Consider the following 24,228-nt stretch of genomic DNA (forward strand, 5'->3'; position numbering starts at 1 on the left):
CATGAAGCTCACTGACTCTCCTGGCAGAGGTAAGAGCAATAAGAAAAAGTACCTTCCAAGTGAGAAACTTGAAAGAAGCGGTAGCCAAAGGTTCAAATGGAGGCTTCATCAAGGCGGAAAGAACCACATTGAGATCCCAGATAACAGGAGGGGCTTTAAGAGGTGGTTTCACATTAAAAAGGCCCTGCATGAACCTGGATACCAGGGGATGAGCTGATAGAAGTTTTCCATGGATCGGCTCATGAAAAGCAGCAATGGCACTGAGGTGGACTCTGATGGAAGAAGACTTAAGGCCAGAGTCAGACAAAGAAAGCAAATAATCCAACAACGTCTCCACTGCCAGGGAAGTCGGATCAAGATGATGAAGAAGGCACCAGGAAGAAAATCTCGTCCACTTCTGATGGTAACATTGCAGAGTGGCTGGCTTCCTGGAGGCATCTAGAATGGAACGAACAGGCTGAGACAAAAGCGTATCATGAGAAGTCAGCCCGAGAGATACCAAGCCGTCAGGTGCAGAGACTGGAGGTTGGGATGTAGAAGGGTCTCCTGATGCTGTGTAAGCAGAGAAGGATACAGTGGAAGAAGAAAAGGTTCCCTGGAACTGAGTTGAAGTAGAAGGGAGAACCAATGTTGCCTGGGCCACCTCGGAGCAATCAGAATCATGGTGGCTCGTTCCCTCTTGAGCTTGAATAAGGTTCTCAACATGAGAGGCAGAGGAGGGAAAGCGTACAGGAACAGATTTGACCAATCGAGGAGAAATGCATCCGCTGCCAGACGGTGAGGAGAGTAGAGTCTGGAGCAGAATAGGGGCAGCTGGTGATTGTGAGGAGCTGCAAAGAGGTCTATCTGAGGAGTGCCCCATTGAGCGAAGATAGACTGTAGAGTTACAGGATCGAGTGTCCACTCGTGAGGTTGGAGAATTCTGCTGAGCTTGTCCGCTAAGGAATTCTGTTCTCCCTGAATGTAGATAGCTTTCAGGAAGAGATGGTGATCTATGGCCCAAGTCCAGATCTTCTGTGCTTCCTGGCACAAGAGGCGAGAGCCTGTCCCCCCTTGCTTGTTGATGTAGTACATGGCCACTTGATTGTCCGTGCACAGCAGAAGGACCTGAGGAAAGAGAAGATGTTGGAAGGCCTTGAGGGCATAAAACATCGCTCTGAGTTCCAGGAAATTGATGTGATGCTTCTTTTCCTGGGCTGTCCAAAGACCTTGAGTTTGGAACTCGTTCAAATGAGCTCCCCATGCATAAGGAGAGGCGTCGGTGGTGATGACTAGTTGATGAGGAGGCTGATGGAACAGAAGACCTCTGGATAGATTTGAGGATACCAACCACCATTGTAGAGAGTGACGAAGAGATGATGTCACAGAGATGTGTCGTGAGCAAGGATCCGTCGCTTGGGACCACTGAGTAGCAAGGGTCCATTGAGGAGTTCGCAGGTGAAGACGTACGAGGGGTGCGACATGAACTGTGGATGCCATGTGACCCAAGAGTATCATCATTTGTTTGGCAGAGATGGCATGTTGTGGAAGTACCTGCTGACATAGAGACTGAAGAGTCTGAAGACGGTTGGATGGTAGAAATGCTCTCATGAGGAGTGTGTCCAATATCGCTCCAATGAATTGGAGTCTTTGAGTGGGAATGAGATGAGACTTGGGTAGATTGATCTCAAATCCCAATATTTGTAGAAACTGGATGGTTTGGTTGGTGGCCAGGAGAACTGCTGGAGCGGATGTGGCCTTGATTAACCAGTCGTCCAGGTAAGGAAATACCTGAAGGTGGTGAGAGCGCAGAAAAGCAGCTACCACGATGAGACATTTGGTGAACACCCTTGGAGAGGAAGCAAGACCGAAGGGCAGCACCTTGTACTGGTAATGACACTGATTGATCATGAAACGGAGATACTGTCTGGAGGTTACATTGATTGGAATGTGAGTGTATGCTTCTTTGAGATCGAGGGAGCATAGCCAGTCGTCTTGGTTGAGAAGAGGATAAAGAATGGCTAAGGAAAGCATCTTGAATTTTTCCTTTACCAGATGTTTGTTGAGATCGCGAAGATCTAGAATTGGTCTGAGATCTCCTGTTTTTTTGGGAACTAGAAAATAACGGGAGTAGAATCCCTGACCCTTTTGATCTAGAGGCACTTCTTCTATAGCGTTTAGAAGAAGAAGGGATTGAACTTCCTGAATGAGGAGGGCAGATTGAGGACTGTTCAAAGCAGACTCTTTTGGCAGGTTTTGGGATGGAAGAGTCTGAAAGTTGAGAGAGTAGCCGTGGCGGATGATGTTGAGGACCCATTGGTCCGAAGTGATAACTTCCCACCGGCTGAGGAATAGAGAGAGACGACCTCCTATAGGTTGAGGCAGGAGAGCAGATATAGGAGTACTGGCTATACTTTGGAGAAGTAAGTCAAAAGGGCTGTGTCTTCTGCTGTGGAGTTGGCTTAACAGGCTGCTGTTGCTGTTGTTGCCTGGGAGGCTGACGCTGTTGCTGCCGTTGACGCCTGGGTTGCTGAGCAGTTGTTGGCAATGGCCGAGCTGTGAAACGGCATTGATAGGCTGACTGTTGTCTAAAAGGCCTTGTTGGGGGAGGCTTTTTCTTATTTTTAAGAAGGGTATCCCAACGTGTTTCATGAGCCGACAGCTTTTGAGTAGTCGAATCCATGGATTCTCCGAAAAGCTCATCCCCTAGACATGGGGTGTTGGCTAACCGATCTTGATGATTAACATCAAGTTCAGACACCCGAAGCCAGGCCAGGCGACGCATTGCCACAGACATTGCTGTCGCTCTGGATGTAAGTTCGAAGGTGTCATAAATGGATCTAACCATGAACTTACGCAACTGAAACAGAGAAGACAAGCAATGGTGGAAAGATTGTTGTTTCCATTGAGGAAGGTATTTCTCAAAGGAAGCCATGGTGGTAAGGAGATGTTTCAAATAGAAAGAAAAATGAAAGCCATAATTTCCAGCTCTATTTGCCAACATTGCATTTTGGTAGAGCCTCTTACCAAATTTATCCATGACTTTGCCCTCTCTGCCAGGAGGAACAGAAGCATATACACTGGCTCCTGCAGATTTTTTAAGGGTGGATTCGACAAGTAAAGATTCATGAGGAAGTTGTGGTTTGTCGAACCCAGGAATGGGAATTACTTTGTACAGAGAGTCTAACTTACGTGGGGCCCCTGGAACCGTTAAGGGAGTCTCTAAATTCTTGTAAAAAGTCTCCCTCAAGATGTCGTGAAGAGGGAGCTTCAAATATTCCTTTGGAGGTTGGTCAAAGTCTAGGGCGTCCAGAAAAGCTTTAGACTTTTTGGATTCAGCCTCCAAAGGAATAGACAGAGAATCACACATATCTTTCAGGAAACTGGAGAAAGATGAAGTGTCATGCTTAGAGGACGGGTCATGTACAGCAGACTCCTCCTCATCTGAGGAACATTCTCCTTCAGAGAGAAAAGGCTCTTCTGAATCTCCCCACAGATCAGGATCCCTGACATGGGGAGAACGATCCCGAGACTCAGGGGTAGTCGGGTCTACATGCCGGGTCTTGCGCACCGACTTACCCGATCTCATCGACATCGACCCAGGCGATGCAATCGGTTGTACCGGAGCCGAAGTCTGCACCGATTGATGCTGAGCTCTCGGCTCCGGCGCAAGGACTGGCATAGATGTCGATGAGGTGGAGTGAATCGGCACCGAGGGAGTGGATACCGACAATATAGGTTGCTCCACTATCGGTACCGGCTCAGTACGGACCGGCACCGGAAGGTTCGGTGCCAGGATCGTTGGAAGAAGCTGTTGCAATTGCTGCTTGAGCTGTTCCTGGAGAATGGCCGTAATACGGTCATCAAGGGATGGCACCGGTACCGCTTTTTTCTTCTGCGGTACCTGCGGTGCCACTCGACGCCCCGGAGATGAGGAGCCCGATGTCGAGGGACTCACCTCAATAGGGGCGGAGCGCTTCCGCTGGCGCCTCACAGTCGGCAGGATTGGACTCACTGCACTCGAGACCGGAGGACGTTCCAGCGGGGAAGGCTTCTTAGCCGGCTTACCTGCATGTTGGGACGCCGGTGCGGAATCTCGCAGCGTCGAAGAAGAGGGTGCCGACTGAACCGGTGCCAAAGTCGGAGTCGATGGAACGGGATCGGACATCTCGGCACCGAAAAGTAATCGCTGTTGTATTTGGCGATTTTTTAATGTTCTCTTTTTCAGTGTGGCACAGTGGGTGCAGGTGGAGGCCTGATGCTCAGGACCCAAACACTGTAAGCACCAGTTGTGTGGGTCCGTGAGAGATATGGGCCGAGCACACCGCTGGCACTTTTTAAAACCTGGCTGAGGGGGCATGAACGTTAATACCGCTTCAGCCAAATCGAAGGCCGAGGCTTCGATGGTGGCAGAAGGCCCCGCAGGGGAAAAGCCAAATTGAATCAAAAACAAAAGTTTGTTTTTTTTTTTTTTTTACAAAAATGAAAGAAAAAAGAAAGAGGCAAAAGCCAAAAAGGTTTACGCGAGCGGGAAGGCAAGTCAAAAAAATTTTCAACAGCCGTTGAAAAAACGCGTCTTCTTAGCTCCGCGGAAACTAAGAAACTGGGGACCGCGCGCCTCTGTCGGGCGGGAAGGCACTCGCGCGTGCGCGGTGCGGCATGCCAGAACTTTCCAAGTTCTTAGAGTGCAATCACTCTAAAATTGTCCGTACCGGGGCTCCGTCGGTGCCGTCACCCATCAGTCAAGAATAGCTGCCTGCTTGTCCTGGGATAAATTAATTTATACCACTGTGCGGCCTGGTGTCCCAGAAAGTCCGCCTGAAAGCACAAGAATTCTAAACTATATTCATTATTAAAATTTTTCCATTCAGGGAACCCCGCCTGAATGGCCTGCTTCAGTTGTAACCATCTATAATTTGCATAAGATCTTTGATGATGGTCCTTGCATAGCATATTCCTGTCCTAAAAATCTGGCAAATAATTTGACAAACAATATTAGCCAGGGGCAGGGTTTGCAGGGGGGTCATTAACCTTGTGGAACGTGTACACATTGGACGCACCCCAAATCCTCTAAGATTTATAACTTCAGATACTCCATGCACATCTGAATGGGTCATCATCTGCCCATGTCAGCTGATTTATGTGGGCCGAACAATACAGCAAGTTAAAGTCAGACTGGCTGAACACAAGAGCAGATTGAACACTGTCACCATGTCAGCTCCTAAGGCCACCCACTGTACAGAAAAGAAGCATACATTTAAGGATCTGCGGTGGTTCATTATGGAACATCCCCTGCAAACTATAGAGGGGACAGATTGGCACAGATACATCTTTGTGAACAACATTGGATTTTTGAACTGAATGCAGTTAAACCTCGGTTTGAATGACATGATTGAATAGAATTCCATCTTATGAGTTCTCTCCTACATATGAATCCTTTTTTTGTCTCTTTTATGTAAATCATCAGGTCTCCCTCCTGATTTTTGCATTGTTTTTGCATTTTCTATTTTAATATTTCCTTTCATTCTTACATATTGTAATCAACGTGTAGCCTGGGGTTAGTAATTTGGTGATGTTTCTCCCCAGCTGAGTGCACGTTTTACGTTCTGTCTTTAGCTTAAAGTTCCCATGGACACTTTGGCTCCTCCCCTTTTCTGTAGCCTGACAGCGTTCTCAGCACGTATCAGCTGTAGTTGGCTGAAGTTCAGCAGTCCCTGATGAAGGGGTGTTGAGCCTTGAAACTGAGCCTGATTGGACACGTTTAGCTATTTTGACTCTCAGCTTGTGAACATCGGACAGTTCTCGATTGGAGGAACGATTATCCCTGGATTCTACACAATATTCAGCTAAGTAGATTTTGCAGCTGTACTTCGATGTATGATTTTTTATTCTTCCCCGAGATTGCCACTATTTGTTTTTTTTCCATCAGGCTCACAGGTTGGGGTAAAAATTTCCTTTTGGCTTGATTTAAATTATTAAAATAGTATTATTTATTATATCACAAGGTTATAGCACATAAGCAGGGCTCCTATGATGGTGTGCGGCTGAAAACTAAGTTTTAGCCTTCTTGTTTAAGCTATCGAATGAGTCTTTTTGATCCGTGAACAGCAAACACAACAACAAAGGTGACCAATTGGTGCTCAGTCTCTTTAATTGTGATTGACTCGACATGATCGTGTTTCAGCCCACAAGGGCCTGCCTCAGGAGTCTTGTTGTGAAATCATGACAGTTAAGACATGCAAATTCACAAAATCATTCCAATCATCTTATGAAACACCACTTTTTTTTCATTCAGCTACGGGTAGTAACATAGCTGGTTTTTTGAGCAGCAGTTTTGGTTTTATTTTCACAGCCAACAGCACATTTTGGTTTACAAAGGAGTGGTGTTTCATAAGATTTCACGACAAGACTCCTGAGGCAGGCCCTTGTGAGCCGAAACACGATCGTGTCGAGTCAATCACAATTAAAGAGACTGAGCACCAATTGGTCACCTTTGTTGTGTTGTTTGCTGTTCATTGGTGTGAAGGCAGTTTCTCCTGTTAGTTCTCAATTCTTTTTGATCCATTCCATAAAGCTCATCACCTCACACTGAAGGTCCTGCTTTTACTATTAAAAGTAACATTTAATTATTTTCTTTATATTTAGTGCACTTAAGTGTGTAGCACCAGGGAATTCTGCCCCATCCTGTTTTCCCTTATAGCACGTTTAATGTCTTTTGAAGTACCATTGTGCTATAGTTGGGGTTATTGGGTTCATAGACAGTAACGCGGAAGACAAAGGCGCACGCCGACAACTGAGCGCAAGACGGAGGCGCGCGCCAAAGAAAAAGACTGTTTTTAGGGGCTGCGACGGGGGGGTTTTGTTGGGGAGCCCCCCCCCACTTTACTTAATACAGATCGCAGCGGCGTTGTGGGGGGTTTGGGGGGTTGTAACCTCCACATTTTAGTGAAAACGTAACTTTTTCCCTAAAAACAGGGAAAAAGTTAAGTTTTCAGTAAAATGTGGGGGGTTACAACCCCCTCACAACGTGGCGTGATCTGTATAAAGTAAAAGTGGGGGGGTTCCCCGCACACACCCCTTCGTAGCCCCTAAAAACAGTCTTTTTCTTCGGCGCACACCTCCGCGCTGTGCTCAGTTGTCTGCTCGTGCCTTTGTCCCGGCGCGCTTTTGACCTGATAACGGATTATTGACTTCATTCCTTACAGACAACTAGCAGCACTTCTATGGCCCCAAAATTTTCTATATACATCTGTTATGTTATTGTTAGGGCCGATTCAACCCTATGGACTAGGTGAGGCACTGGCTCAGAGTATCAGTGATTAAAAGTGCCACGATCTTAGTTCAATCTACTTTTAAATTCCTAAAGGGATAGAAGCCAGACTGGGATTTTGGTGCCCTTTATCACCAGCACCTTGAGCCAGTGCCTCACCTAGTCCAGCAGAAGAGGGGAAGTTGAGCGAGAGATAGAGATACTGAGTCACAAGCTGAGAGGGAAGGCGTGGAGAGAGAAATACCAGATTGCAGGAATAAGACACTGTATACTTTCTATTGCCCTCCAGAAAATAACTTTGACCCAAGGCAGCTCAATTAAGTTGTAAATACAAAAGTAAACACATCACATAAATAAAACATTCCAGTGATACATAAACAGAAGTCCTCACTTTACTCAATAGACAGTGACCTAAATCTCAGTGAACATTTTCTGTCCCACATAACTTGACATGTCCATTTGCGTGACATTATTACATTACATTACATTAGGGATTTCTATTCCGCCATTACCTTGCGGTTCAAGGCGGATTACAAAAGGTTAGTTTAAGGACAGAATTACATTGAATTACAGAATTACCGAATTACAGAATTACAAAAGGTTAGTTTAAGGACAGAATTACATTGAATTACAGAATTTCCGAATTACAGAATAACAGAATTATGTGAATTGTAGTGAATGGCTAGAGAGGTAATATTAAGATCTTAAGGGCTTTTAGAGGTCGTGTTGTTATTTCTGTTTTAGGAATTTCTTGAAAAGTGTGGTTTTTATTTCTTTTCTGAACGTCTTATAGTCTAGGGTGGTCATCAGAAGGTTGGAGATTTGGTTGTCTAGTCTTGCAGCTTGTGTGGCTAGGAGGCCGTCGTGTAGTTTTGTTCTTTTTACTTCTTTGGATGGGGGGGGTATGAATGGGGAGTGCGTTTTTCTGTGTCTGGTGCTGGTTGCTTGGATGAGGCGATTGTTCAGGTATGATGGACTGTCTCCGTGTAGGGTTTTAAATAATATGCAGTAGAATTTGAATTGGATTCTTTCTTGGATTGGGAGCCAGTGTGAGTTGATGAAGGCCTCTGTGATGTGGTCGTGTTTTTTCAATGAATAGACGAGTCTTAAGGCTGTATTTTGGATTGTTTGGAGTTGTCTTATCGTAGTTGCCGGACATGGGAGGAAGAGAATGTTACAGTAGTCCAGTATTCCCAGTATTAGGGATTGTACTATAAGTAGGAATTGTGTGCTTTCAAAGAATTTTCTGACTTGTCTCAGGTTTCTCATGATTGCGAATGATTTTTGAGTTGTTTTGTTTATTTGCGGCTGCATTGTGCAGCATCTGTCTATGGTCATGCCTAGTAGTTTTATGGTTGTTTGGATGGGATATTTGGGTTTCAAGCTCACATTGTAGTTTAATTTTCCAGAAGTGGCCTACTGATCTTTTTTGTAGCCCTTTTTCTTTCCAGGACTGTGATGTCAGAATGAGTCAGAAGAACCTCATGGAATTGGAAAACGTGTACCAACTACGATTCCAAATACAGACTGAAAACATATTATAATATCTGATAGTGTTATCAATTTAAACATATATACATATTCTTGAACTGGGTCTAAAATTATATTTACCAGTAATTTAGAGGCTGAACAAAAATGTAAAGCCTAGTATCAATAGGAGTAGGACTGACAGTCTTCCTTGCATCTGTGAGGACTTTCTCCTTTCTCACTAATCAATGTAGCCATTTCTCTTTGCCTGGTAAATATGTTTTTGAAAATGTACAGTATATAAATCCTGCAAATGCTTTTAGTGTACACTGTATTACAGCTCCATTTTCAGCTCTTTACTAACCATAGGCTTTGCATATCCTCTTGTCTGTCCTTCTTCAGGACTCCCAAGACCTGCTTCCCGTCTCCTAAAAGTCTATTCAACACACTCTTGCCACCAGCAACTCACTACTTCCAAGTGACTCCTCCTAAAAACCTGATTGCTTAATAAGGAACTTCAATCTGTGAGGACTCTCTTCTTGCTCCTTCGAAAGCTAATCATAAACTACATTAAGTTAGTCCAATAAAAAAAGGGTTTTTTAATCCTTTATATTTTTCTTTTATTTCTACATATTACGTTGAAGAGTGGATTAACATAGCCACCACACTATTTCTCCTTGCTCACAATCAATATAGCCATTTCTCTCAGCCTGGTAAATATGCTTCTAGTGACATCATTAGAGATTGATTCCATAGCTCCACTGTATACACATCCCTATTGCTTAGGCCCTCCCACCCTGCCCCCTAGGCTCATATTACATGTATACTCCTATTAATCAATCTCAACAGTCCTCCAGCTGATCCTGAGAAGTGAAAATCATAACTAATTTAGATCCTACTTTCAAACCTCTATCAGGTGACCACCTTGACTATCACCAATTCACCCCTTTTCTTATACAGTGGAACCTCGGTTTGCGAGTAACCCGGTTTGCGAGTGTTTTGCAAGACGAGCAAAACACTCAGCAAACTTTTGCCTCGCAAACCGAGCATGTTCCGATATGCTCAAGGCCTTCTGGCTCTCGTTCTCTCGAGAGCCAGAAGGCCTTGAGCATGCACAGATGCTCAAGGCCCGGCCCAGGCAAGAGGCAGGAGCTTGCTTTCACTCTCACAACCAGCAGAAGGGGTAAGGAGTGCGTTTGAGAGGAAGGGTGGGCAGATGCCGCTTTCAGCACGGGGGTGCGATGCGGTTCTCGCGGGGGGGGGGTTGCGATGGCAGTTCAGGGGATGCGATGCCGGTTAGAGCGGGGGGGGGGAGGGGGTGATGGAGCAGCGCCAGTAGCCTTGGGTGGGGGGGAGGGAGGGGGTTTGGTGGAATGAATCAAAGCGAGTTTCCATTCATTCCTATGGGGAAACTCGCTTTGATATACGAGTAACTTGATTTACGAGCATGCTTCTGGAACGAATTATGCTCGTAAACCAAGGTTCCACTGTACTTAGAAACTAAGTGGTCTAGAGCAGTGTTTTTCAACCTTTTTATACACCTATGGACCGGCAGAAATAAAAAAAATTATTCTGTGGACCGGCATCGGTCTGTGGACCAGCGGTTGAAGAACACTGTGCTAAGTCGTGGGCCGGACCCCGCCCATATCTACCTAATCTCCACCCCAGACCCCGCCCCCATAATAGTACTAATTGCACCTTGCACGACCCTTGCCTCATCTGGAAGCCTTCCCTCTGACGTTGCAACGTCAGAGAGAAGGCTTCCGGTTCAGGCGCAGGATGCCCATAAGAGCTACTGCCCGTGGCTTTGTGCACTGAATCAGTTAGGAACAGGGAGCTGGCTCGAAGATAACGCTGCATCAATCGCACCGTGGACCGGTGGTTGAAGAACACTGTTTTGGGCCTGATGCATGTGCTGGCCCTGTGGACCGTCAGGAAATTTCTGTGGACTGGCACTGGTCCATGGACCGGTGGTTGAAGAACACTGGTCTAGTGGTATAACCACTGCCTCTGCACCCAGAGGTTGTGAAATCAAATCATAGCACTTCTACTTGTGACCCTCAACAAGTCTCTTAATCCTCCATTGCCCTCTATCTTGAATATGTAACCACAAGTATACAACACACAACTCCCATTCCCTCTCCTCTTTACTTATAACTGCTACTTCAAAGTAACCTCTATACCACATCCACCCTCCTCACCAAGCAGTCATCTCCCCCAGGATAATCCCTGACCCATCTAAAATTTACCTCACTCTAGATATCATTTCCCTCTCCTACTCTATGGCTCCATTATACCTTCTTATCTCATTACTGACCTTACCCAATCTCCCCCTCCACCCCAAACCACTGCATTTTTCAAGTCCTCATGTAATCTCACCATCCCTTCTAGTACTCACCTTCTTCACAGCTCTAAGGCTTCAACAGTTTCTCCACCTCATTCAACCTTCCCCATCCTATCTGATAGCATCTTGCCAGCATCACACCTCTTACTCTACTCCACAGTCTTCTATTCCTACTTTAACTCATTGCAGGGGATATTTCTAATCTTAATGTATATTTTCTGTAAACCGCTTAGAACCTAACGGATGTAGCGGTATATAAGAAATAAATTACATTACATTACATTACATATCAACCCCAATCCTGGTCCTCCTAATCAACTCTCACCCTATTCATGTAAACCTCACCAACATCTCCATCCTTATCTGTTCCTCTCCCCTTCTTCTTTACCTCTCATGTGCCCTGTGGAATGCCCGCTCCTTCTCCAACAAGATAGCTTACATTCATGACCTCTTTATCTCTCATTCTTTCCACCTACTTGCACTAACTGAAACCCGGCTCGGCCCTGAAAACTTGTCTTAGTCGCTGGCCTAGGTCACAGAAACTACCACTTCTCTTATACGCCTCGCCCAGTAGGTCACAGAAGAGGGGCTGGGCTGCTACTTTTACCCACCTGTAAATTTCAACTTTTTCTCCTACCTCAGTCTCATTCCTTCTCCTCCTTCAAAGTCCATTCCATCCATCTATTTGCGCCCTTCCCTCTCTGAATAGCAGTTATTTATCAACCGCCTGACAAATCCCTATCTTCCTTTCTCACTGACCTTGACTCCTGGCTCTCCATCTTTCTTAAACCATCTCCTTCCCTTAACCTTGGTAATTTCAACATTCATACTGAAGGCATCTCCGACTCCTACACCTCAAAGTTTCTTGCTCTAATATCATCATTCAGTCTTCAGCTATGCTCCACTACTCCTATACGTCAGAATGGCCAATGCCGTGACCTTGTCCTCTTCTCTAACTCCTCAGATGCCAATTTCTACACCTCAATTCTCCCGCTTTCTATAGCATGGAATGTTGCTATTCTTTGAGTTTTTGCCAGGTACTAATGACTTGGATTGGCCACCATAAGGATAGGCTATTGAGCTAGATGAACCATTGTTCTGACCCAGAAAAGCTATTCTTATGTTCTAACCTTCACAGCTCGATACCCTCTCCACCAGACATTATTGATCCTCACAAACACATTCAGGAATCTTCAGGCTATTAACTCGTGTTCTCTCTCCACCATTATCTCTCCCCCACCCCCTTTTCTCAAACTATGCAATCTATGAAAATCTGCCAATGAAGCAATCTCTTCTGCCCTTGAAGCCTTTGCTCCTCCCATTTCACATCCTGTAAGACACGCCAAACCCCCTCTAAGATCCGCTACTTACATTCCTGTGCCCAATCTGTGAAACGTCACTGGCTAAAATCCCATACTGATGCTGACTTTGTTCACTTCAAATTTCTGATGACCTCCTTCCAAATCCACTCTTTCGCTTATGAAACTAGACTACTATGCCTGCTTGACTGATTCTCTTGGATCCAATTCTCACCATCTCTTTACCACACTTAACTCTCTACTCAGTGTCCTAACCTTGAACTCCTTCACTTTCTCTCCAGACCATAGCTGAGTACTTCCACGACAAGGTAAAAAAGATTAACCAAGAGTTCTCAACTGAATCGTCTCTGCCTCTCCCTCCTCCTGTCCACCTCACCAACCTTCCGCCAACCCATGCTGTCTTTTCTTCCTTCTCTGAAATCATGGAGGAAAACTGCACATTTTTCTTACTTTCTCCAAATTCACCACCTGTTCCTCCGATCTCATCCCTTCCCGTCTACTAATCACCATCTCTCCTATTATCAGCCTTATCATCAACCTATACCTCAAGTTTCAAATTCACTTTGCATTTATCCACATTAAATTTCATTAATTTTTTTTTTTTAAATTTAATTTAATTTTGTTTTCATTGGCCTTGCCGCCTGAAACCGGGAGCAGACAGGGAGGCTTGCCGGCATGGGAGCACACTCCGCCCCTCCCCTAACCCGACGTGACTTCACTGAGCCAATAAAAGGCTCAGCGCCTAACAGTGCACAGACGTTCGGCGCGCTGTCAAAGGCACGTGTCAAAGGCGCCTTAGCGAGCACCTTTGCGAAGCGATCAAGAAGCAACCCATCCCCACAGCATTGCCAAATTAAAGCCAACTGTAAAACAACAGACAAATCACCAAAGACCCCCCTACCATCTATTACCTACCTCCAATCACCAAAAATGAAGCTAACATCACATGCCCAGCACTTCCTACTGATAATTCTTCTTTTAACCAGCTGGAAGACAACAGCAAATAACCTCCTCCCAACACCCACTACAGGATAACAAAACCCTCCTCCCAAATAGGAGAACTTCAATTGACAGAAATTCTAACTTACAATCTAACACTCAACATTCCATTACCACAGCTTGGGGAAGAAGACCAACTCACACTAAGACTAAACCACGTCAGCACCCTAACTCACTTATATACCCAAATACAACTCATAACTATCACACAGAGATAACCACACTCAAATGCGCCTCCTTAAACATCAGAGCGCTAGGCCCAAAAACAGAATGTATAAAAACCTGGATAGCACATGAAAACCTGGATTGTCTTTTCCTCACAGAAACCTGGCTAACTTCAAACACAGACCCCAGATTCTGCCCACAAGAATACAAAATAATGGTGGTCTGCAGAGAGAAAAAAAAAGAGGCGGAGGACTAGCAATCTTAATCAAGCAAGATCTAACCCTTAATATAATTGAAAAAAACATCTAACCCACACATGGACCTATTAGCTTGCCAAATCTCAAGCACCACACTAAAAGACACACTAAACTGCATGCTCTGTTACATAGCGCCGGGAAATTGATCTATAGCAAGAACTGAAGTGAAAGACTTCAAATATCAAAACTCACTAATAACAACCTACAACCTACTCCTAGGAGACCTAAACCTACACCTAGAAGACCAAACATCCAAACAAGTAGACAACTTTCTCTCATTTCTCAAAGCCTTAGCCTTCCAAATGCTAAATCCACAAACTCATGAAAAAGGCCACCAACTTGATATCGCAGCCTTTATGACCCACCAACCATCCCTAACAGAAATTCATACATCCAACGGAACATGGTCCAGATCCATCTGGTCAGACCACTACACTTACACCTTCAACATCAACTGGACCAAAAACAAAAAAACCATAACAAAACTCAATAAAGTAACATACACCTCACGTAAACACATCGAACCCTCCAAATTCTGGACTAAAATAGATGAAACAATTCAAGAAAACAACCACGAGGACTTCATCTCACAATGGGAAAGATTATGCATCAACACCCTTGATGAACTAGCCCCATTGCAAATCAAAACCAGAACCAGCAAAAGATCAGATCAATGGTTCGACTCTGAACTGCTACAACTCAAAAGACAATGTAGACGACTAGAAAGAAAATGGAGAAAATCGAACTCGGATCATACAAAATCCGCCTGGAAAAAAATCAACAAACAATACAAATCACAATTAAAGGACAACAGAAAAGCACACTACATCAACCTAATAGGTACTTGTTATGCCTATGGCCAGGGGGTACTGAAAATCAGCATACTACGCGACATGTCTCCTCAAGCCTGCTTATCTGCTATCCTGACCGAATGTGACCTAGGTGTTGCAAAAACAAAGAACAAAAGAACAGTAAAACCAGGTTGACCAGGTGTCCTAGTGAAGAAAGCTGGTTTCTGCAACAAGCCTGCTTATCTGTTATCCTGACCTCTTGACCACCGTGACCTGGGTGTTGCCAAAACAAAGAACAAAAGAACAGGACTGGGTGTGCCTGAGTCGTAGTGAAGGAAGCTGGTTACTGCAGGTTCGGCTTGTATAACAATGAACTCATCAGTTTTCATCCTATATAAGAACCAGGACTTTTCCCCCCAAATTAGAATCCATCTCGTTGCAACCACGGGCCGTCCTGTGCCCTACCCACCTATCAATTGACAGGGATTCCCGATTGTGAAGGATGGTGATGCCTGGGATCATGGTGAAGTTATTCTATTTTTATATTCATATATATATTCATATATATATAAGTATAATAAAGGGTTATTGTCTATGCTTTTATATTGTCTGTGTGCTTTTCTGAGTGTCACTGATCATCCCATCTAACAGAAATAAGTGGCGGAACAGTACTGAAACCCAAGACACCAAAAAACTATTCCAAATTCTAAAAAACCTAACCGACACCAAACCTTACCTGACCACTAACAATACCACTCCCCCCTCAGCCACTCTATTAGCAGAATACTTCCAAAATAAAATTACAAATGCAAGAGCTACCCTCAATGACAACCCTACCTCTCTTATCGAACTCTCAATTCCCCCCACAGATAGAGATTCAACTGCAGCAGACAGAATATGGTCTCAATTCCCCAACATTCAATGGTCCGAATTCAACAAATAATACAAAAAATAAAGCCATGCATCCTGTGACCTCAACAACTGTCCACCATATCTCCTAAAAACATCCAGCACAAAATTCTGTGCTTCGCTTCTCTTCTAAAATGGATACAAATCACGCTCATTATCGGCTACTACCCAACTAACCTCAGCGAAATCATCATCACCCCGATCCTCAAAGACCCTAAAGGACCAATAAACCAAACATTCAACTACAGACCCATTGCCTCTATTCCACTCTATGTCAAAATAATAGAAGGAGTAGTTGCCAAATTCCTCACCAATTACCTAGAAAACCAAAACATACTCCATCCCACACAATCCGGCTTCAGAACCAACTTTAGCACAAAAACACTACTAGGATCTCTCTTAGACACAGCCAGACAACGTTTTAGCACAGGAAAAAAATGATGCTCATACAACTAGACCTGACCGCTGCATTCGACCTGGTGGACCATAGCATCCTACTACAAATCCTAGATACAATAGGTATCGAAGATAAAGTATACTCGTGGTTTGAAGGATTCCTAAAATCAAGAACCTAGAGTTAAATCAGACAAAGAAAAATCTGAACCTTGGTCAAACCCCTGCGGAATTCCCCAGGGATCCCCTCTATCTCCTACACTCTTCAACCTCTATACAGCCTCCCTCAGCTCCCACCTGGACAAACAAGGCATAACCTCATACAGCTATGCAGATGACATCACCATTCTCGTACCCTTCGATCAACCAAAACCCTCCATGACAGACAATACACCAAACACTAAAATCAGTAGCAACCTGGATGAAAGATCACAAGCTGAAATTGAACCCAGACAAAACTAAATTCATCCTCCTCGAAAACAAAATACCAACCATAACCAACACTGAAATCAATGCAATCAACTACCCCATACAACCCACTCTAAAATTACTAGGAATAACAATCGACAGATGCTGCACCATGCAACCGCAAATCAATAAAACAATACAAAAACCATTCTCAATCATGAGAAACTTAAGGCAAGTGTGGAAATTCTTCGAAAAATCACAATTCCAGCTTATAGTACAGTCCCTAATACTAGGCCTACTAGACTACTGTAATATCCTCTATCTTCCCTGCCCTGCAACAACAACAAAACTACAAACAATCCAAAACACAGCACTAAGACTCATCTACTCATTGAAGAAACATGACCACATTACAGAAGCATATCTCAAATCGCACTGCTTCCAATCCCAGCAAGAATAAAATTCAAATTCTACTGTCTACTATTTAAGACTTTATACGGCGACAGTCCAAGCTACCTGAACAACCGCCTCATCCACAACACCTCAACCAGACATAGGAAAACTCACACCCCATTCTCATACCCCCCAATTAAGGAAATCAAACGGAAAAAACTATATGATGGCCTACTAGCCACTCAAGCAGCCAAACTAGACAACCAAATCGCCAATCTACTGACGGCATCCCTCGACTACAAGACTTTTAGAAAAAAAATAAAGACCATACTCTTCAAGAAAGCCCTGAAAAAAAGAAATAACACCGCAAGTTTCAAACACCACCTCTCACTAAAGCCAACTACTCCAAACAAATAACCATACTCATTTCTTACTCTCTTTGAATATGTCCCCCCAATTTTTTTTTTTTTTGTAAGTTCTTGTTGTAATACTTCCTTGATAATTCTTTTGTAATCCGCCTTGAACTGCAAGATAATGGCGGAATAGAAATCCCTAATGTAATGTAATTATCTTTGGGACATTGCTGAAACAAGGCTGCCCTGTGAACTTCTAAAAGCTAAGTTACTCACCATTTCATATTCTGCTCTTTTCACTGGTTTTCAGCATTATATCTGCTTAATTTCTCTTCTCCTCCCTGTTTCTTACTAAAAAAAAATATAAAAAAGCACAAAAAAATCCTTCTCTTTCCTCTGTTAAATCTTATTTCTTCTTCCTGCAGTTTTGTTTAAAATACTGTGTTTTAGGTGGTATAGAGCCTATATTTCTGCCTTACTAGTAGTCTTACTTATAGTCCCACCAACCCCAGGGACCACTATTCATATATAGAGACCCATATAATCAGGACTTCACAACCAATCAAGATGACCTTTATTCTATGCAATCACTGTGGTGCTTTAATTCCAAGACATACTATTTGGAGGCTTAAGGCTTGCCCCATCTGTCTTCAACTTGCCAGTATTAAGGAGGAGCTCTGCAAACTTAAACAGGAATTGAATACAATTAAAGCAGCTTCCATCACTCCACAAAATCATACCAACTTACCACTTCTACCTCAAAGAATAAAACAGCCCAGGAATAAATGGGTCACAGTAGGCTCAGGAAGACTGCGACATGTAACACAGAAACATCCACCTTCACTAATATTACCTCTACAGAATTCCTTCGCTCCACTAGTGCACTGCGATACTCAGGAAAACAGAAGGGAGGTGGGACTGGAACCAATGAAGGAAACTCAAGAGAACAAGAGCACCCTAAGTACAAATAAAAAAGCCAAAAACAGAAAACTATTACTGTTGGGGGATTCCATCATCAGAGGCATTAACCTTGGAACACAGGGCGAGGAGTCCAAAATAGTGAAATGTCTTCCAGGATCCTCAGCTACCAGGAGTTCCAGGCAAATACTGACTATAATTAAGGAAGAAACTAAGGATTTTAACACTGATGTTGTTATCCATCTGGGAACAAATGACCTGGCCAACAACTCCACACTTGCAGCACAGAAAGCTTTTCGGGAGCTTGGTGAGGGCGTGAAACCTTTTGTAAAGACTTTAGCTTTTTCTGAAATACTGCCTGCATATGGAAAAGGAGAGCAAAGAGTGAAAAACACAGAGGACTTTAATAGATGGCTCAGAGCCTGGTGTCATCAAGAAGGCTTCAGGTACATAGGAGGATGGGGAAATACATGGAAGGACAAGAAGCTATATTGCACTGATGGGCTACATATTACTACAGCAGGAAAAAGAAACCTTGCAGAGAAATTTAGACAATATTTTTCCAGGCATTTAAACTAGAAGGTGGGGGTGGTGTATGTACGAAGGACAATTATAGAGACCACCCCCGGCAAAAGAAAAGATGTGATAGTAGTAAAGGCTGCAACAAAAGCAATATCAGCAACTCATTTCTTAGTATTGCAACGGAAAGTGAAACGACACAAAAATCCATAAGAAAAAGGAGATTATTGCTGAAAAATAGCTGGAAAGCGATGACCACAAATGCTCGCAGTCTAAGCAACAAAGTTCATGATCTGCAAGCCCTGATATTAGAGGCAGATCTAGATATTGTTGCTATCACAGAGACATGGTTCAGTGAATCACATGGATGGGATGCAAACATACCGGGATATAATCTTTTTAGGAAGGACAGAGATGGTCATAAAGGTGGAGGAGTAGCTCTCTATGTAAAGATCAATATCCAAGCGACCGAAATGCAAGGGACCTGGGGAGAGGAAGAAGCGATATGGATTGCTCTGAAAAGAGAAGATGGAACTTCTATCTACGTGGGTGTAGTCTACAGACCTCCGACTCAATCGCAGCAAATTGATAAGGATCTGATTGTGGATATCCAAAAGTTTGGAAGGAAAGAGGAGGTTCTGCTGTTGGGAGATTTCAACCTGCCGGATGCGGACTGGAATGTTCCGTCTGCAGAATCGGAAAGAAGTAGGGAGATTGTGGATGCCTTTCAAGAGGCTCTGCTCAGACAAATGGTGACGGAACCCACAAGGGAAAAAGCGATATTGGATCTGGTCCTCACAAATGGAGAGAGTATCTCTAATGTTCGAGTGGGTGCTCACCTGGGTAGTAGCGATCATCAAACGGTTTGGTTTGATATAACGGCTAAAGTGGAGAGCGGCCGCACGATACTTAAAGTCCTAGATTTCAAACGTACGGACTTTAATGCAATGGGAAAGTACCTGAAGAAAGAGCTGTTAGGATGGGAGGACATAAGAGAAGTGGAAAGACAGTGGTCTAAGCTGAAAGGAGTGATAAAAATGGCTACGGACCTTTATGTGAAGAAAATCAATAAAAACAAAAGAAAAAGGAAGCCGATATGGTTCTCCAACCTAGTGGCTGAGAAAATAAAGGCGAAAGAGTTGGTTTTCATGAAATATAAAAAAACCCAAGAAGAGGAGAGCAGAAAAGACTACATGGTGAAACTGAAAGAAGCCAAGAGAGAGATACGTTTGGCGAAGGCACAGGCGGAAGAACAAATGGCTAAAAATGTAAAAAAGGGAGATAAAAATTTTTTCAGATATATTAGTGAAAGGAGGAAGATAAAAAATGGAATTGCTAGGCTAAAAGATGCTGGGAACAAATATGTGGAGAGTGATGAGGAGAAAGCAAATGTGCTAAACAAATACTTCTGTTCTGTGTTCACAGAAGAAAATCCTGGAGAAGGACCGAGATTGTCCGGCAAAGTTACACGAGAAAATGGAGTAGATTCTGCGCCGTTCACGGAGGAGGGTGTTTATGAGCAACTTGAAAAACTGAAGGTGGACAAAGCGATGGGACCAGACGGGATCCATCCCAGGATACTAAGGGAACTCAGAGAGGTTCTGGCGAGTCCTATTAAAGACTTGTTCAACAAATCTCTGGAGACGGGAGTGATTCCTGGGGATTGGAGGAGAGCGGATGTGGTCCCTATTCATAAAAGTGGTCACAGGGATGAAGCAGGAAACTACAGGCCGGTGAGCCTCACTTCAGTTGTTGGAAAAATAATGGAAGTGTTGCTGAAAGAAAGGATAGTGTATTTCCTTGAATCTAATGGGTTACAGGATCCGAGGCAACATGGCTTTACAAAAGGTAAATCGTGCCAAACGAACCTGATTGAATTTTTTGATTGGGTGACCAGAGAGCTGGATCGAGGACATATGCTAGATGTAATTTATTTGGATTTCAGCAAAGCCTTTGATACAGTTCCTCATAGGAGGCTGTTGAACAAACTTGAAGGGCTGAAGTTAGGACCCAAAGTGGTGAACTGGGTCAGAAACTGGCTGTCGGACAGACGCCAGAGGGTGGTGGTTAATGGAAGTCGCTCGAAGGAAGGAAAGGTGACTAGTGGAGTCCCTCAGGGTTCGGTGCTGGGGCCAATCCTGTTCAATATGTATGTAAGTGACATTGCTGAAGGGTTAGAAGGAAAAGTGTGCCTTTTTGCAGATGATACCAAGATTTGTAACAGAGTAGACACCGAAGAGGGAGTGGAAAATATGAAAAAGGATCTGCAAAAGTTAGAGGAATGGTCTAATGCCTGGCAACTAAAATTCAATGCAAAGAAATGCAGAGTAATGCATTTGGGGATTAATAATAGGAAGGAACCGTATATGCTGGGAGGAGAGAAGCTGATATGCACGGACGGGGAGAGGGACCTTGGGGTGATAGTGTCCGAAGATCTAAAGGCGAAAAAACAGTGTGACAAGGCAGTGGCTGCTGCCAGAAGGATTCTGGGCTGTATAAAGAGAGGCGTAGTCAGTAGAAGAAAGAAGGTGTTGATGCCCCTGTACAGGTCATTGGTGAGGCCCCACTTGGAGTATTGTGTTCAGTTTTGGAGACCGTATCTGGCGAAAGACGTAAGAAGACTTGAGGCGGTCCAGAGGAGGGCGACGAAAATGATAGGAGGCTTGCGCCAGAAGACATATGAGGAGAGACTGGAAGCCCTGAATATGTATACCCTAGAGGAAAGGAGAGACAGGGGAGATATGATTCAGACGTTCAAATACTTAAAGGGTATTAACGTAGAACAAAATCTTTTCCAGAGAAAGGAAAATGGTAAAACCAGAGGACATAATTTGAGGTTGAGGGGTGGTAGATTCAGGGGCAATGTTAGGAAATTCTACTTTACGGAGAGGGTGGTGGATGCCTGGAATGCGCTCCCGAGAGAGGTGGTGGAGAGTAAAACTGTGACTGAGTTCAAAGAAGCGTGGGATGAACACAGAAGATTTAGAATCAGAAAATAATATTAAAGATTGAACTAGGCCAGTTACTGGGCAGACTTGTACGGTCTGTGTCTGTGTATGGCCGTTTGGAGGAGGATGGGCAGGGGAGGGCTTCAATGGCTGGGAGGGTGTAGATGGGCTGGAGTAAGTCTTAACAGAGATTTCGGCAGTTGGAACCCAAGCACAGTACCGGGTAAAGCTTTGGATTCTCGCCCAGAAATAGCTAAGAAGAAAAAAAAAAAAAAAAAAAAAATTTTAAATTGAATCAGGTTGGGCAGACTGGATGGACCATTCGGGTCTTTATCTGCCGTCATCTACTATGTTACTATGTTACTATGTAATGTAATCTGCCGCTTGGGCTCCCAGGCTTCCAATTTCCTAAGGTCTGCCTACAGTTTTTCACAATCTGCATGCTGAAGCACAGGAAGCGGGACCACAGAAGACAAACATGAAAAGGAATGGAGGAGTGGTAGACGCCACATTTTCGTATGATGTCTCCCTGTATTGGCTGCAGCAGTACCAGCAAGCCTGAACCTACATTTTTGCTCTAACAGGCCTTGCAGATCCCCATCTTTCCCATGAGTTTGTTTAGTTAGAAGAAACCTACATAGGAAGAGAAAGCAGAACACAACAGGGCTTGTTAAAGCAAGAACGCAAGCAGGCTCCATGTTGTATTTTCACTTTGAGCTTGCTCCTACTGCTGGAACTGGCACAGGAAAATAAACAGCACCAACATGAGAGAGACATTGATGCCCAGGAGGAGAGGGACAAGAAAAGGGGAATCCCTCCCTCCCCCTCTTGCCTATGGGTGCTTAAAACACAATCTGATCCTGCAAGTCCCAACATGAAACACACGTAAAACACTAATGGTCACTCGCAGTCCCTTAAGGTAGGAAATTCAGAAGCAACCACCATTTATTTTCTCTTTCATTTTCTTACACAAGGTACTTTTGACAGTGCTCTCTTGTTGAATAATGGCAAACCAAACAGTTACCTCAGGTTTATCCTGCCAATTGATGTTCAAATCTCTCTCAAATCCTTTTAGCGTTAGTCCCAGTCCTCTCCGTCCCTTCTGAGTAGAGGTTTCGACAATGTCCTTCCGTCCTTGGTTAAACTTTCCCAGGCCTTCTCCTTCTCGGTAACCCATCTTGGCCTACAAAAGAAAAACAAAACCATGTTAGATGCCACAAAATAAAAATTACTTTGGTTAAAATTTACAATAGGCAGTCAGTGACACTGATGTTTGGGGCAGGCTAATGTGGGGCAGGTTTGGGTGGGGTAGGGCAGGGAAAGCTAAGATTTTTGGTATGGAGAGGGCAGTAGTGAAGGGATAGTGAGGCATTTTAAACAGAGCAAGGAAGGAGTCCCTCGCTATGTGGCTCTGGTGCAGTTGCACCAAATGTCTCCCCTTAATAATATACACACGGAATACTCTCAAGGAATTATGTGCCAAGAAAATTTTTAAAAATGCACTAGCATAAAACCATACATTAAAATATATGTTATGTTATATTAATCAGGTTTTCTATTCTGCATTTACCTATTCAGTTCAAGGACAGATTAGATTACAAGAGGTTGGGTCAGTTATCCAGGAAGTTACAATGGACAGTTTGACACATACATACATACAATTAGGTCATAGTTACAAGTTCAAGTCATTGTTGGTTCATCATATTTACATTATCCTGAAAATATGCACAGGTACTTCAAATTACTGGCAATTATAAAATGATTTGCCACCAGGCTTCAGATCTGCTGGCCTTTAGTTAACCTCTGAGTTACCAAACACGTTTGGAATACGTATTATCTGTATTAACTCCACCTAATGGTTAGAGCAGCAGGCTGAGAACCAGGAAAACCAGGGTTCAAACCCCACTTCTACTTCTTGAGATCTTAGAGAAGTCACGTAACCCTTCACTGCCTCACATACAAATTTAGACTGTACCAGATTGTATCTCATACTAAGCTACAACTGAAAAAGGCATTCTAAATCCAAAATCCAGCACCAGACATATTGTGAAGCAATACAAACCCTAAAAAACTCAATTAGGCCTTATAAAGAAATCCTACCATACCATTATAATAAGGAGTAGTTGAAACAACTCCAGTTTTCTGGGTGACGTTGACAAGAAATAGATGAATGAGTAGCTCTGCAGTTTTTGCATACAGAATTTGTAAGGCAATACGAGTTTTGATGGGAAGTCAGTTTAAGTTCTTATAGTAAGGCGAGACAGTGTCAAATTTTTTTTGTTTGAATATTAGTCTGATTGCCATGTTTTGTATCATCAATAGTTTGTTCAGGAGAGTACATTTTAGACCCGCATAGAGGGAGTTGCAATAATCCAGCTGGGGCAGGACAAGCATTTGATTTTCAAAATATAAATAAATTATCATAATATTTGTTATATTGTATGCAACTATCAAAATAAGGGGAGGGAAAGGGATTATAATTGAATAATAGTTGATATAATTATTAAATATTATATGATGTCTAAAATTATAGTAAGGACTATATAATGATATGTTGTATTTACAGTAAGTTAAGGAAATATCAAGTGTATACTTAATGCAATTGTATGAATTTTTATGATACACATGTTGTTATATGAAAAATGAATTAAAAAAAAAAAAAAAGGACAAGCATTTGAGTGAAGTGTAATCACACAAAGGTATGGTATTTACTAATGTATGCAAATGTGGCCCACAAATATTGACTTGGGCATCCTGAAAATCAAGCTTTTTTTGTACTGCAGATGTCAAGGTTTG

General features: G+C 43.4%; 1 protein-coding gene across 2 annotated transcripts in view; it reads right to left on the reverse strand.

The window, feature by feature from the left end:
- CMTR1 (cap methyltransferase 1) overlaps nt 1-24,228 on the reverse strand; it is a 289,978-nt gene that overhangs the window by 217,433 nt on the left and 48,317 nt on the right. For both annotated transcript variants that reach the window (XM_033935382.1, XM_033935381.1), the window contains one exon: nt 22,457-22,615. In XM_033935382.1, coding sequence (XP_033791273.1) covers nt 22,457-22,615 — 159 coding nt within the window. The remainder of the gene's footprint in view (nt 1-22,456; nt 22,616-24,228) is intronic.

The sequence above is a fragment of the Geotrypetes seraphini genome, chromosome 3 (assembly GCF_902459505.1).
Source record: "Geotrypetes seraphini chromosome 3, aGeoSer1.1, whole genome shotgun sequence".
Taxonomy (NCBI): Eukaryota; Metazoa; Chordata; class Amphibia; order Gymnophiona; family Dermophiidae; genus Geotrypetes; species Geotrypetes seraphini.